Source organism: Camellia sinensis, chromosome 2, assembly GCF_055761805.1.
Source record: "Camellia sinensis isolate YWXY chromosome 2, ASM5576180v1, whole genome shotgun sequence".
Taxonomy (NCBI): domain Eukaryota; kingdom Viridiplantae; phylum Streptophyta; class Magnoliopsida; order Ericales; family Theaceae; genus Camellia; species Camellia sinensis.
In genome coordinates this window covers 65721358-65737433 of record NC_138962.1, presented here as the reverse complement: position 1 = coordinate 65737433, position 16076 = coordinate 65721358, and the positions used below count along the sequence as shown (strand labels likewise).

General features: G+C 33.6%; 2 protein-coding genes across 2 annotated transcripts in view; both read left to right on the top strand.

The window, feature by feature from the left end:
* The first annotated feature begins 9280 nt into the window (after nt 1-9280).
* Nucleotides 9281-14338, top strand: LOC114323796 (disease resistance protein RPV1). Its single transcript, XM_082910468.1, has 5 exons — nt 9281-9744; nt 11571-12672; nt 12782-13237; nt 13337-14240; nt 14328-14338. The coding sequence occupies exons 1-5, from the start codon at nt 9281-9283 to the stop codon at nt 14336-14338; spliced, it is 2937 nt and encodes a 978-aa protein (XP_082766594.1).
* Nucleotides 14339-14826: 488 nt separating this feature from the next.
* LOC114323766 (TMV resistance protein N) overlaps nt 14827-16076 on the top strand; it is a 71638-nt gene continuing 70388 nt past the window's right edge. Inside the window, 2 exon segments of the mRNA XM_028271435.2 lie at nt 14827-14964; nt 15285-15433. Coding sequence (XP_028127236.2) covers nt 15361-15433 — 73 coding nt within the window. The 5' untranslated portion in view covers nt 14827-14964; nt 15285-15360.

Sequence of the window (16076 nt, the reverse complement as noted above, 5' to 3'; positions counted from 1 at the left end):
CAACACAATGGTGTAGTAGAGATAAGGAATTAAGTATTGTTAATGTTAGGTGGATGATGGCGCAAAATGTTTCCTAATTGGGAATTGCCCTTTAGTTTGTTGCCTATATCCCTAACTAAATGCCCTCCATATCAGATTTTACACTCCATTTAAGTAATGAGTTAGTGGAGAGCCATCTATGGGCGATCTGTAACCGTTAAACAGCTTATCTTTATTTTTACTTCTCATAAGGTTGCGAAGTTAAGACCTAGAGTTCTATGGTGCATTATTGTATGCTATCTTGTAAATACATAGGGTCATGTGGCGCATTATTGTATGCTGTCATGTATACCTTCCGGGTCATGTGTATATAGGTAAGCAGCTTTGTGGGAGTGTAACTAAGTCACATAAAGTTTTCTTAGTAAATGTGACGTGAATAGAGTTTTTGGAACTCTATAAAATAGAGAATTCTAAGCATAGCGCTCTATGAAGCCTAGTTGAGAATGAAAAGAAATTTCCAATATTTTAGGGACAATGGGAGCGATGTGCCTACCAATGGATTACTCCATTAGAGAAGAATACTCTACATTCTTAGTTGCGTGGTGGCAAATGTGAAAATTTTCCACGTCATCACTAGGTGATTGAGAAGGAAACATTCATGATTGCTCCGCAAAATAATAAAGAGCCTAGGATAATGCCAAAGGCTCTAGTCCTATGTTTTTAGAAAGTGGATCAATATTGCGCAGTTTAAGACAAAGTCTTTGAGGATTAACAATTTCTATAATTTGGTTGACTTTCCATTATGACAAAAAACTATTATGAGGTTATGCACAATTTGGATAGTCATTGTTGAGGCATAAGGCTCGCTAGATACCGAAAAGTCGCACCATTGAGAAGAGTGTAGACCATGAGAAGACTTTCTCCTGGGGAGTGAGGTTATTTCGACTTAGTCTATGATTGACATAAGTTCGGAACATTGATTTGTGGACATTGTGACCCAACTTCTCGTTGGAGAATTGGATAAGTAAATCCATAGGGATTTGCCTTTTGCTTTTATGGTGAAAAGTTAGGAGCGAAAAAAGGTTGCTAGTTCCAATAAATCTTTTACAGCCTTAAACAGTTATCCAAATAGTGGTTCTTAGATTTTGTCAAGCCATGATAGGGCGACGATGATCGATGAAGACCACTGAGGCATGATCAATGGTCCAAAAAGAACTTTTTCCTTACTTAGTCATTATGAGCCAGGAATTTATAAGGTTGTCGCCACCTAGGGTAGGCAGTCCTCTATTTTAGATATGATGGACATGGGTGATGTAATTTATATTCTCGGATGTACGATCCTTAGGGATTGTTTTGGGAAAATTCTCGGTTTGTCTTTGATGACTTATATAGGAATATCCTAGAATGATTCTAGATGCAAAATTGCAAACTCATTGACTTACCTATCGGTAAAAGCCAGAGCCTTAACTATTGAGTGAATCCTCGGATTGTCTTTTGGAGAAACAGATGACCTATATTCCTTGATCTTTTTTGTTGTGGGAGCCTGAAGTACGCTATGTGGGCGTATTCGGCATGATAAGTGTTATCTTTGGTAAATGGTCAACTGAGTTGTTTAGACATTGACCATGCTCATTAGATTATGGATAAAATGTTTTACTAGTAGTATATTAATTTGCTCCTTGTAAGATTCAATGCACTAGTTGGGCACATCCAGAATAAACGCAAATTGGTCACCAAAATATCTTTAGAGAGGTTATTGCTCAAGAGGTAGTGATCTTGAATCACTTCATGTGAGGCGCACATGGTGGATTCCGTTGTATATACTTATCGCAAGAGGTGCTGATAAGGCTTATGTTTGGAATCTAGAATTGCGCAAGCTGTGGTCATATTTTAAAAAAAAAAAAAAAATCGATCACTTATTTGTTATGAGATGATGGGATGTTGACACTATTATGGTTTGTGTCATAATGACTAGTAGATGATGATGTCAGCAGGCAAGATTGGCTCACTCACATGAGCAATCGCCATTGGCGCTTGGAAGCGAGCCAAGATAAGACTAGTGGTTTATTTTTTATTTAGAGCCAAGAAAGGCTTAAATTATCCACTATGTATGTTGCCTTGGTTACAACCAAGATGAGATCGTGTTAAAGACCAAACATGGATGTTAGTACCCACTTTCCATGTTGTGCCTGTTATGATTAGCCAGATACGAGATCTCATTTGGCACCTGGAAGACGAGCAAATAGAGAATTCGGGTTAGGCGCTAGCAAGTGACTAGACTAAGATCTGTACGGTGTATTGAGTATGACGTCACTCTTTTGGAAGAGTTACTCCACCGTAACATGTATTCACACTACATGTGATGTGCTTGGCGACTGAGTAATGAGGTGAGAGAATGGATCCCTGTTTCCTCACCGTGTGAGTCTTACGTGTCATTATTGATATGACTTTCATTTATGTACCCTTTTGTGACTTTTGAGTATGTCATAAGGTAAGGGGTTGATGTTCTGCTACTTTGGTATGTTGCCTGTGGTCATGTATGATTCGGCCTAAAGGGACATCACTGGGAAAGCGGTTAATCCTAAACTAAATGGCATGAGGGCAAAAGGAAGATCATCTAGTATTATACCACTGTTGTATATTCACTGCCGGTAACTCACATCGCTCTGTATGAGAGGCGGATTGAGTGTGAATATATTGCAAGAATTGAGAGGGTCAAACATGCTCTTTTGAGGGATTAGAGATGTTTTTTGGATCGGTGTAATTAGATGGGTCTGGGGTATATGAGACACTATTTCTATTCGTTTTGGGTTGATGTCTCAATGCTGGCTCATTTTGAGTTTCTAGTATAGAGCTCCCACATACAGGTGTTTCTCAGCAGTCGCACAGCGCATTGGCTAGTATAAGATTGTTCATTTTGAGGGAGATTAAGATAGAGATGGCAATGTCATGCCAACTCATGTGCGAGTGGGAGATGTTAGAAATTGAGCGCCCATGTGGCTTGACCCTTTGAACCTTATCCAAGTAAGTTTGAATTTGAATTCAAAACTTATTTGGATAACCATTCATGATATCTATATCTATCATATCAACTGATATGGATAGATTGATATATATGGTTATATATCAGATTATATGGTTAAGTTACATATTGATATCATATACGCTATGTGGTTTTTTACCCATAACCTTTTTTCCCAGACTCTCTCTCTAACTCTCTCCCATATGAGAATGATCCAGCCTCTACACTGTGACTTGTGTGGGTAATACTCATATTGTAGTATCACCCCACTGCTGGGTTCATTGTTCGCATTCTTGAAGCACGTGATTTACCCATGAGATTCTTCGCTTCAGGTTCTATCACCTAAGGTATGATCTGATAATATTTTTCCACTGCGTTATGCTTAGTTTCACAGTAGTGAATATGAATACCTATAAATTTATTAATACCAAGATAAAAATTTAAATATTTTTATTTGGTTTGAATTTTTGCAAATTCACACCAAAAAGAGAAATAGGTTAGCTAAAAAATGTTTGAATGACTTGGTATTTGTCAAGTATAATAGAGCATTGAGATGTCGATACAATTCCCGTGACACTATTGATCCCATCGCTTTGACAGATATTGATGAAAGTAACGAGTGGTTGGTTGGGAGGATGGAGGAAAAACTTGTATTTGAGGATGATACTTTGACATGGGATGATGTTGCTAGAGCTGCTGGAGTTGAGGAAAGTAGCCAAAGAGCTAGATCAACAAGGGCAATAGAAAGGGGTCGTTCAACTTCAAAATCAGCAACTAGACCTAGACTACAGCTTATTGATGAGGAAGAGTCAATTTTAGATGGGGAAGAGGAAGAAGACATGGACGGATATGAGCCAATGATAATGAAGAAGAAGTTCATTTGCTTGATGTTGAAGATGATTTTTAGAACCTTTGGATTGTTGGATTGTATTTGTCTGTGCTTGATATTTTTTTGTTGTTTATGGATATTTATAATTTGGAATGATAAGTGCATTATGGTTCTTGAAAATATTTATATTTTTGTCTATACTATTTATTTTAAAAAAATATCATTTGTGGTCGCCTCAATTCGATGAGGCCCTCGCCTCGCCTTGTCGGCTTACGCTTAGGCGTTAGGAGACCTTGTCACCTCGGTTCGATTTTCGTCTTAAAAAACACTGGTTCAAACAAAGATTGTTGATTTCTATAGCTCAGTTCCTTATTTATTTATATTTGTTTTTGTATTTTTTCAATTGAATACACCAAGAATCAAGATTATTATATATATATATATATATATTGTTTTAATTTAACTATATATATGTTCATTGGTTTAGGTTGTTGAAAGTATGTATTTGTGGAGATTCAGCACTGGGTATCTGCTCTACTACAACCAAAATTATATTTAATAGCATTTTCCAATAAAATGCTATAAAAAAGTTTCATACCATAAAACATTTTATTTTTCATAACTATTTTGTCAATTTTTAATACAGTAGCAATTTAAAAAGGTTATAATAAGTCATTAGTCAGAAGAATAATCATAGTTATTATTGCATTAGAGGAACAACGCTATATAAGGCTAAAAAAATTTCCCTCCCAAAATCTGCCTCTATTTTTTTGGGGTCAATTTCCTGCTTCCCCACGATTTGATAACCTCTCCTCTCCATTCATTATCTTTCTATCTCCTATTTTTTGTGTAGTTTTCAAGATTACTGAGGGCTTGAGAGCAGTTTGTGTGGGACAATTCATCTATCAAGGTATTTCTGTTCTTTCAATTTCTTTTGCGCTGGACAAATTTGTATCAGCTAAGTTCTAACCTTGTTATTGTGAATTTCAATCTTACTGGGAAATTCTTTTTGGAAACTTGTATATGGAAATGAAGATTTGTGTTATTTTACAAAAATTCACTCCTTTTTTTTTAAATTTTTTTTTTAAACATAGTGCACTGGGTTTTGTTAACCTGAAGATTTTTCCCTCTTTAACTATGCTCAGTCTCACCATCTTGTCTCTCTGTTAGAATCTATATTGGTCCTTCTTGTATGTGTTTTCATTCTCATTAGAAAGTGTGTCTTTTTATTCAATAAATTGTGTATAAGCACTCTATGTTTTGGATGTTGAGATTTATATGCTACATTGTTCATGTGATGTAATTATTTAATCCTCAATGAAGCTTGTGTGAAATGAATTGAATTTTCATACTTGTTATTTACTTCTTTATATATTTGGATGAAAATAGCATTTAGACTAGTTTTTCTATTATATATATAAAAAAAAAAAGTTATTTTTTAAAAAGAGTAACATGATAGCTTTTAGAAAATGCTATCAAAGAAATTTTATAGCACTCAGAAACTATTGTGCTAAACTTTTTCTTTGGTAAAGTCCAACAATATAATAGCAGTCCTAGAGCACTATAACATATTATTTTATAGCGTTCTTCCATTGCATTTAATAAATGCTAATAAAAAATATAATTTTTTAATAACATTGGCTAATACAGCATGCATTCATTGTATTCATTGCATGCTATAAAAAATTATATTGGTTGTAGTGCGTTGTGTTATTCTGGGTATTGCTTTGTTCTTATTGTATAGAAATCCATCTTCATCTCCTGCTTCTCAAAACATGGCTGGTGAGGAAATTCCCAAATCTAATTGTTTTTGTTTCCTACTACACTATTATTCATATATGTGTTGCATATTTTTAATTTTAATTTTTTTGAAAAACTTTTATGTTTATTTGATGTTAAATGATGTTGCCCATGACTCATGAGTGTAGTAATAAATTTCAGTTTCTATCTCATATATTATTTGACAAATTATTGGTAGTATTTTGGTGCTCTTCTCTTCAGTTTTCTACCTCTGTTTATTTACAGTGCTTTGTTTGGATTATGATAATAAAGAGAAAACGAGAAATAGAGAAGTTTTGATCGCAACTAATTTGGATTGAACTAGTTTACAGAAATAGTCAAAAAAACTGTGACTAAACCACTAAACTATTGAACTAGTTTACAGAACTAGCTTACTTAACCATCCAAACAAGTGAAAGGTTTCCAATTCTCATAATTTCTTTTCTTTTCTCACCAACCCCTCCATCCAAATAGAGTGTTAAGCTTAGAACTTAGTAAATCTTATATATGTCTTTCATTTCTTTGCAATTCAATGAGTTTGCATTTAAGAGGGAGACAGAATGACTGCTTATAAAAGAGATTCCATCAATCACTTCAATAATTCAGCAACAATAAAACAAAGGTATATAAGTCCCAGCAAGTACTTGCATTTTCAAAATGAAATTAGGGGTTAGGAAAAGAAAAGGGTTCAACAATTATGATAAGATGATGATGAGGATATGGTGCTATAACTTTTCTAAAAAGTGCTCTGTCATTAGCTTCTATGAGTTAAGTGTAGCATCACAAATGTAAAAAATTTGAAAAAAAAAATGAAAATGTAAAATAGAAAATGAAACAAAGTTAAAGTGAAATGTAAAAAAGCAAAAATGTTGGATAAAATTAAAGAAATTAGGACCGTATATAAGTTATTATTGTTTTAGAAATGCATCATGAATGATAAAGACAAAGATGCAATATGAAAGGAGAGCAATAGTTGGCCAATCAAAAGTAGACCATAAAAGAGAGCAGCTACCTGAGAACTCGACCTTCACCGTCGAATTGAGAGTGAGAACTGAGAAGTTGAAGTCGTTCGCTGCCAGACTGAGCATAAGATGGAGAAGAGAAACCTTCAATCGTCAGAGAGAGAGCTATTGCAGAACGTCAAAGTCGCCGACAGACCAAATGGCAAGGAATCGAGTCGAGATCGAGAGAGGAATAGGAGGTTTTCTCAAATTTTGATTTTCAAATGGTTTCTTTGAAATGGGGTTTTGTTTCTCTGAATAGGGTTTCTCCTATTTGGATTTTCAAAGTTCACTGTCATGTATGCTTCATTGAAATTGTATTTTCAACTCACGGTTTCAATGAAATTGCGTTTACAACACACAATTGCAATGTGCCACGGTGGTGGCAGTCCATGTCATCGTGAAATTACATTTTCAACATGAAATTTCAAATTAAAATTATATTTTAAAAATATAATTTTACTTTAAAAGTGCATATTGAAGATACGATTTTCAAAACCAAGTTACTTTTCTAAATAATTTGAAAAGTGATCAATTCTCTAAGTAGATTTTTTTGTTTTAGAATATTTAAGAAAAAAAAAAAACTCCAAGGATGTTAGTGTAATTTACCGTTGTTTTTTTTTTGGTTTTTTGGTCCTTTTCAATTTCATTGCCTTTTGATTAGATATCAACGGGAGCTTCTATTTACACACACTCACTCCCCTCTTTACACATCTTTTTTAATAAATAATTGGTTCGGAAATAGATTTCTGAAAATAAGCAATTGGTTCGGAAGTAGTTTTTCGAAAATAAACAATTGGTTCAGAAGTAGACTTCCGAATTTTTATTATTTTTTCGACATTCAATTTCTGAATGGGTTTATTTGATGTCTATAATAGTAATTTCACCTGAAAAAAAAATTTATAATAAAAATAATTTTTATGAAGTGTGTGCAAAGAGGGGAAGGTGGATGTGTAAATAGAAGCTCCCGATATCGGGGCTTTTCCCAAACTAAGCCTCTTTTGCATCCTATTTCCCAAATTAGGCCTAGTTTGGAAAGAATTCTCAAACTAAGCTAAAACGCTATTACAAATCGCGCTTTCACTGTTTGGAGCCTAAAATTTGATGAATAGTGAAAGCGCTATTGTAAAATGCACTTTTAATTAATAAATCGCTGTTTTAAATCGCGCTTTTAACATAAATTTTTTTTTCTAAAGAAAACGCTATTTGAAATAGCGCTTTCACTGCGCATATAAATTTTTTTTTTTTTTTTTTTAGAAAACGTTATTTGAAATAACGTTTCTACTGTTGAAAATCAAAACCAACCCACCCTTTGACATACGCAGTACACACACCCAACCCACACTTTGAACCATTAAAATAATATAATTTTTATATATAATAATAATTTATAATAATAATTTATAATAATAAATTATATTTTTATATATAATAATAAATTATATAATTTTTATAATTTTCATAAATATAAATCATTTTTAGGTTATGGATGGTTTGATTTATAACACGTATGTAAGGGTAAAAATTTTTGTAATCAAAAATAATTTTTGTAATTTTTGTAATCAAAAATAATTTATAAATTACCAAAAATAATTTATAATACGTATGTATTATAAAAAATTTTTATAATAATTTATAATATATATGTATTTACTTTAAATAAATTATATAATACGTATGTATTATATATATAATTTTTATATATTTACTTTAAATAAATTATTTTTGATACGTATGTATTATATATATACTTTAAATAAATTATTAATAAATATATAATAATTATTTTATAAAATAAATTATTAATAAAATTTTATAGCACGTATGTATTATAAAATTTTTTATAATAATTTATAATACGTATGTATTATTTAAATTTTTACATTTTTTATTTAAAATTTTTTACAGTAAACCCATCTTCACATTTTATAATACGTATGTATTATTAAAAAATAATTTATAAAAATTTATAATTAATACGTATGTAAATAATTTAATACGTATCTTCATATTTACATTTACAGTAAACTCATCTTCACATTTACATACGTATGGTTTAAGGGTAAAAATTTTGATAAATGATAAATCAAACCATCCATAACCTAAAATTTTTTACCCTTATATACGTATGGTTTAAAAATTAAATTATTGCCATACGTATGTAAAAATTGATTATAAAAATTGTAAAAATTATTTATAAATTGATTATAATCTTTATAAATTATTTAAAAATATATAATAAATAATTATTAATAAAAATTATAATCAATTTATTTTATAAAGTAATCAATTTATTTTACAATCAATAATTTTTATTAATAATTTATTTTATAAAGTAAATATATAAATATATAAAAATTATATATATAATACATACGTATTATATATAATTTATTTAAAGTAAATACATATGTATTATAAATTATTTTTGATAATTTATAAATTATTTTTAATTATAAAAATTGCAAAAATTATTTTTTGATTATAAAAATTTTTACCCTACGCCTACTTTGAAAAATAAGATGCAAAAGAGGTTTAGTTTGGGAAAAGCCCCCGACATCAACGCCTTATTTATTACTTCAATGGCTTTTTTACTCTGTTTTTATCATCTCCTCTAAGTCTGCATTGACTTCTCATTTATTCGTTCATTTCTTCTTCGAGCTTTCTTCAATGGCTTCTTCTACTGCAAGAGACCAAGAAGCCTCCTCCTCTTCCATGCCCCGTTGTGCCTACCACGCCTTCTTGAGTTTCAGAGGCAAAGACCTCCGCAAGACCTTCATCGACCACCTCCACACAGCCCTCTTCCAATCAGGAATTCACACCTTCAGAGACGATGCCGAGATCGAGAGAGGCCAAGACATTGACTCCGAACTCAGAAAAGCAATTGAACAATCTAGGGTTTCCATAATTGTGTTCTCCAAAGGCTATGCTTCTTCGAGATGGTGTCTCGATGAGCTAGTGAAGATTGTTGAACGCAACAAGACCTCTGGCCAGGTTGTTTTGCCTGTGTTCTATGATGTGGATCCATCTCAAGTGAGGAATCAGACTGGGGCTTTTGGGGAAGCGTTTGATAGGCATGAAGAGGAGTCCGAAACGGCGGAGAGTGTGGAAGGAGAAAGGAAAGGATGGAAATGGTGAAGAGGTGGAGAGAAGCTCTCACTGAAGTTGCAAATCTTGGAGGGAAGGTTTTGCAGAATGAAGCTGATGGGTAAGTTTCTCAATAATCCTCCTTACCAATTAGGCTGTGTTTGGATCATGATTTGTGTAGGGATTTTGAAAGAGAAAGTGAAAATGTGGGTAAAATTTGAGTGGAATATTTTTTCCTTATCTTTTTTCAAATCTCTACTCAAATTCATGATACAACACACAACTGCAGCCTTTCAAAGATCCTTTCAAAGATCGAGGGTGTTTGTTACAACTTCAAAGAGAGGTGATTATTTTAATTTGCACGAGACTGGTTGGTGTAGTTTTGCTTATAACTTATTATGTTGAAATAGTTTAAATAAATTGAAAAAAATTAATTATTTGGAAGCTGGGGGTGTTTGGTGGGGATTATGGAAGCAGTGTATACCTTATTTTAATATGGGAGTTTGTGCCAGATTAATAGTTTAAATAAGCTAAAAAAATGCTGATTTTTCAGAAACTGGGTAAGGGTGCTTTTAGTTTATGATTATCAGCTTTTAACTTAAAATAATCTCACCAAACAAACACCCCTTTAACTTTTGCTTTTTAATCATCAGTTTTAAGCTTTCAATAATCTACACTAAACAGGGCCATTGACTCTATTTGGATGGATAGTTTTTAAAAGAAGTGGTTTGAGGTTGAATTTTATAAAGATATAGGAGATTATAGGTGGATTGAGGGAAAGGTAGCGTCTGTTTGGATACATTTTAGGTTAAATGAATAGAAAAACGATGGAAGAAGATATATATATATATATATTTTAGTGGGATCCTTATAGTTAGATAGAGAACTCTTGGCATGATTTCAAATAATTAGTTTTACATAGTTATTTTAAATCCATCATAATAAAGCTATATAACTAATCTTGAAAATCGTAAGTAATTAAAGTATCTAATTTGAAATCTAATTTTGAGTTATTATCCTTGAATAATTAGGGTCAAATCTCTTGATTTGAAATCTATATAAATGCATATGTACTGTAAATATTTTATTAGGATCTTTGTACAACTATGGTCCTTAACATGAATGGTATCAAATAATAACTACTTTTACATTATTATTTTAAATTCACCATGATAAAGGTCTCAAATTCAATCTTGAAATTCATATTTGAATTACCAATTCTAAATTTGGATCATTGTTCTTGAATGAATTGTCAAATATTTTTACTTTAAATCCATTAATGCACACACTAAACCCCATTCATTCAATTATTAGTAATCTTTGGTGCTTATTTTCCAAATTGTGCAGGACTTTTCTATGAGAACCTTTGAAACTTTATGGAGAATCATTGTTCTATAATTTGACAAAAGCATGTCATTTTGAAAATGTGATTATGAGAAAAGTTTTTGTGCTGATGTTGGGTGAATTATAAAATATCTGATAATGCAAATGGTTAAGGAACCAATTTGTCGAGGAAATTCTACAACTCAACTCCATTTAGTTGAATATTCCGGAAATGTTTCTTCTAAAAATGGATTATAGGAAATGAAAGGAGAAGAAAATAGAAATGATTTACTTTTCCATTAATTGTTGAGTTTAAAAGAAATTTGTATGCACAAATATTATTATTATTTTTTAAATGAATAAAGGGAAAATGTTTCTTTTAAGAAAACAGTTATAATGGGACTCGCATTTTCATTTCCTTTTTCCGTTCCTCTTCCGTTGATGAAATGCTTACTTTTTTCTTCTTTTTTTTTTCTTTTTCTTTTTTTTTTTTTTTTGAGATTTTGATGAAATGCTTACTTAGTTTCCAACTTTAATTAACATTTTGTAGGCACGAGTCAATGTTCATCCAGGAAATTGTTCAAGAGGTAGGGAAAAAATTGAATCGCATGGTTTTGATGGTTACCCAATACCCGGTGGGCATAGATTTCCGAGTCAAAAAAATTAATTTGTGGTTACAAGATACATCAACTGATGCTGACATAGGGGTCATATGTGGGATGGGGGGAATAGGGAAGACTACCATTGCCAAAACCGTTTATAACTTGAACTTTGAAAGATTCAAATATAGTAGTTTCCTTGCAAATATTAAAGAAGCTTCAAAACAACCAAATGGTTTGGTTCGTTTACAAAGACAACTACTTTGGGATATTTTGAAGGGGAAGAAGCAAAAAATAAGCAGTGTTGACGAAGGAATCATGAAGATTAAAGATGCTATATGCTGTAAAAAGGTTTTTGTTGTTCTAGATGATGTGGATCAATTGGATCAACTAAATTCAGTATTTAGGATGCGAGGGTGGCTTTACCCTGGAAGTAAAATTATCATAACAACTAGAAATGAGAGATTGCTAAAGGCTTATGAAGCGTGTAAGATGTTCAAGGTTAATGAATTGGATAGTAAAGAATCACTTCAGCTCTTTTGCTGGCATGCTTTTGGACAAGACCATCCAATTGAGGGCTACGCGGAGCACTCACGAAGTGTACTGCAGCACTGTGGAGGGCTTCCTTTGGCTCTTCAAGTATTGGGTTCCTCTTTCCGTGGCAAAAGTGTAGAGGTATGGGAAAGTGCATTGGAGAAATTGGAAGCAATCCCTGATAATCTTATCCTGGAAAAACTGGCTGTAAGCTATGAGTCTCTGCAAGATGATCCGGATAAGAAACTATTCCTCTATATTGCTTGTTTCTTTATTGGGAAGGACAAGGAATGTGTGGTTAAAATACTAGATGAATGCTATCTCTACCCAACAGTGGGAATTCATAATCTCATGGATAGATGTCTCATTACAATTGAAAACGGCAATAAGTTAATGATGCATCAATTACTCCAAGAGATGGCAAGAGAAATTATTCACAAAGAATCACCTGAAATACCGGGGAAACGGAGCATACTGTGCCATCAAAAGGATTCCTTTTATGTCTTGAGTACAAAAACTGTAAGCAACATGCCCTAATATATTTTTATTATTTTTTTAAGGATTGTTATCTGCATGGGTAGGTTTGTGGTATGTGCCTGTAACTTAACCATTATTTTTTTGATATCAGGGTACAGAAAGTGTTCAAGGCCTCATCCTCAACATGCATATGTTAAGGGAAGAAAAGTCTTCCACGACAAATTTTAATGTTAACAAAGCAAAACGACACCACATGAAAGATGCCATTGACAGATCCAATATGGCATGCCAAGGCAATTCACCAAAACGGCGTCGTATCGGCTTCCTCTCCTGGCAACCAATAGCCAGTGCGTTAACAAAATTATTTCCTGTACCAGATGAAGTAAACTTGACAACCGATGCATTTGCAACAATGCAAAAACTAAGACTACTCCAGCTTAATTATATGCAACTCAATGGATGCTATAAAGAGTTCCCTAAGGAGTTGAGATGGTTGTGTTGGCATGGATTTCCTTTGAAATCTATGCCTAGCAATTTTAATATGGAGAGCCTGGTTGCTCTTGACATGCAAAATAGCAGCTTGACAAGAGTTTGGACGGGAACCAAGGTATGATCATAGTTTGTAGTGAATCTTGTAGTTTGATTTGTATTTGCAAGAACTAATTTTCGTTTCTTTCCTACTTATCTTCTTTTTTTTGGCTTACAGTTTCTCAGATTGTTGAAATTTCTGAACCTTGGTTACTCCCATAGCCTTACCAGAACTCCCGACTTCTCAGGACTCCCTAGTCTCAAGAGACTAGTGCTTAAGTACTGTGTAAGTTTGGTTAAGGTTCATGAATCCATTGGAGGCCTAGAGAAACTTGTTTGTTTGAATCTACGAGGCTGCAAAAGTCTTGGGAAGCTTCCAAGAGAAATTGGTGGGCTAAAATCCCTTGAGAAACTCATTCTCTCTGGTTGCTCAAATCTTGAAAGTTTGCCGGTGGAGCTCGAGAAATTAGAATCTCTGACTGCACTAAATGCTCATAAAACAGCTATAATTCAATCATGCCTTACCAGTCGAAAGAGGGATTCCTGGCCCTTCCTTTTTTGGTCAATGGCATCAAAGCCAAGCAAGAATGTGAATTTACCATTGCTTTCTTTACCTTGCACTTTAGTAAAATTAAGAATTAGTGAGTGCAATCTGTCAGACGAATCTATACCAAGGGACTTTAGTGGCCTATCTTCGTTGTTGGAATTGGATCTAAGCCTAAATCCGATTTCGAGCTTGCCTGAGAGTATCAGGAACCTTACTATGCTCAAGTCCCTTTATTTAGATACATGCAGGAGTCTCCAGTCACTTCCAGAGCTTCCATCGAGTTTGAAGGAAATTATTTTAATAGATTGCAAGTCACTGGAAAGAATGACAATGCTTCCAAGACTGTTGAAATCTCTGGACTTAATGCTTATAAATGGTTGCAATAAACTAATTAAGGTTGATGGCTTGTTCAAGTTAGAACCCTTAGGAAACTTAGATGCAAAAATCATCAAGAAGTTGGGTTTGGTTGACTTGGAATCCTTGGGAAGCATTGAGGTGGAACTATGCAATAACCTGACATTCACTCGAGAGAAAGGTCCCCTCCAGGTGCTCTACCTCTCTCCCTATATTTATATATATAACATCATAAATTCTAGTTAACATTATGATTTCCATGGCACAGGGTCTCTTTGAATTTGGTATATTCAGCACTTTCTTTCCTGGGAGCGGGGTTCCGGATTGGTTTGGCAATAGGAGTATTGGGCCCTTGATATCTTTCACTGTGCCTTTGCTTTTTAATCTTGAGATCCAAGGATTGAGGGTTTGTGTTACTTATGTACGTTCTGACCGTCATGAAGCTGGGGAGTTTTATGATTTTTATATCAAAATCAGTAATAAGACCAAGGGCCTGGATTGGACTTATGGCCCAATGTTCTATGGCAATGAACAAGAAGATATGATATGGTTAAGCCACTGGGATGTTGCGAATCAGTTTGAAGGTGGTGATGAAGTGAATGTTTCAATGGTTGTGGGGCTTGGTTTTCAGGTGGAGTGTGGAATTGACCTTGTGTATGATCAAGAAGAGAAATGTACCCAATCAAACAGTGGAAAAGAATTAATCCAACGTAGCGCATATCCTTATTATCAGAATGTCATAGACGGAGATTTGTCACCATATCAGAGGGGCAAAGGTGTGTATGTCCTCAGCCATTATGATCTATATCCAGACTTATATCCCCCTCCTCAAAATCCTTCAAGTGATCGCTGGGATGATCCAAGCGTCTACGATCCTTCAATTTGGTGCCCGATTCTAGATAGAGGTATGTAGTCTGTGACTCTATACAGCTCACCATTTGATTCAAGGATTAAGAATACTCCACCTCAGAAATAATCTGAAATTAACCTTTCCCTAAAGTGGTGAAAGATATCATATAGTTGCAATTTGACTATACTCATCAATTTGGTGTTGCAATAACTTTTTTAGCAAATATATATTTGGCAAACTGAGTTGAGCATCTTCTAGTTTCTGGTTTTGACAGCAAGGGACATTTCTTTTGAAGTGGACTCGGAGATTTAAAGAATAGCCATTCACATATATTTATGTAAAGCTCTGACACTTTGGTGATGTATATTTTTGTAGATGAAGAAGAAGACGACAATGAAGGAAATGATGATGATGAGGAGGAATTCTAAAATATCATATTTGATATTGAAATATGCAGATAGGAGTTACTCCTTCCTCATTGACATGGAATTGGTTCTACTTTTGTTTGCTATCCCAGGATTCAGGTTGGGGGCCTTATTTCTGAAATTAGATTTGAGGTTTTCCTTTATGTTGCTAATCACGGTGTGTGAGTGTGTATAGCAGAAGTAAATGTTTTTATTGGTATTGAGGCAACTGCTTATGATGCCACACTTTTTCGTTAATATTCTCATATAAGGAAAATTTCAGTGATGGTCCAATGGTTGGTCATCAGCCTTGAGGAACGTTTTAAAAATTTTATGAACAGTGTATAGCAATATGTAAATGTGTTCCAGTATATGTAAATATATTGGGATTGAAACCAAGTTGACTTTTTGTTCACCTTGATGATAGCCCAGCAAGACTGGTGGAAAGATGAAAAATTGCTACTGTATAAACCCACGGGAGGATTATGAAGGGGGCTAGGGGGTCACTCTCTCTCTCTCTCTCTCTCTCTCTCTCTCTCTGTAAGAGGTTAGTAGAGTGATTGCCATGGTACACACTACGAGAAAAAATATATTTGGCGATTAAATTTTTAGTCGTCAAAAGTCAATTTTTAGTCGCCAAAAGTCGGTTTTTTATTTTCCCCGACCAAAGTTTTTAGTCGCCGGTTTGGTCGCCGAAAGACGGTCGGAAAAGGTATTGGCGACTAAAAACTTTTTGTCGCCAAAAAGCAAGTCTTTAGCGATC

Bases quoted from the DNA above. Each gene is read 5' to 3' on its own strand.
- LOC114323796 (XM_082910468.1), top strand. From the start codon at position 9,281: ATGGCTTCTTCTACTGCAAGAGACCAAGAAGCCTCCTCCTCTTCCATG. The intron at 9,745-11,570 runs GTGAAGAGGTGG...AACATTTTGTAG, and splicing joins GAAAGGAAAGGATGGAAATG to GCACGAGTCAATGTTCATCC. The intron at 13,238-13,336 runs GTATGATCATAG...TTTGGCTTACAG, and splicing joins GAGTTTGGACGGGAACCAAG to TTTCTCAGATTGTTGAAATT.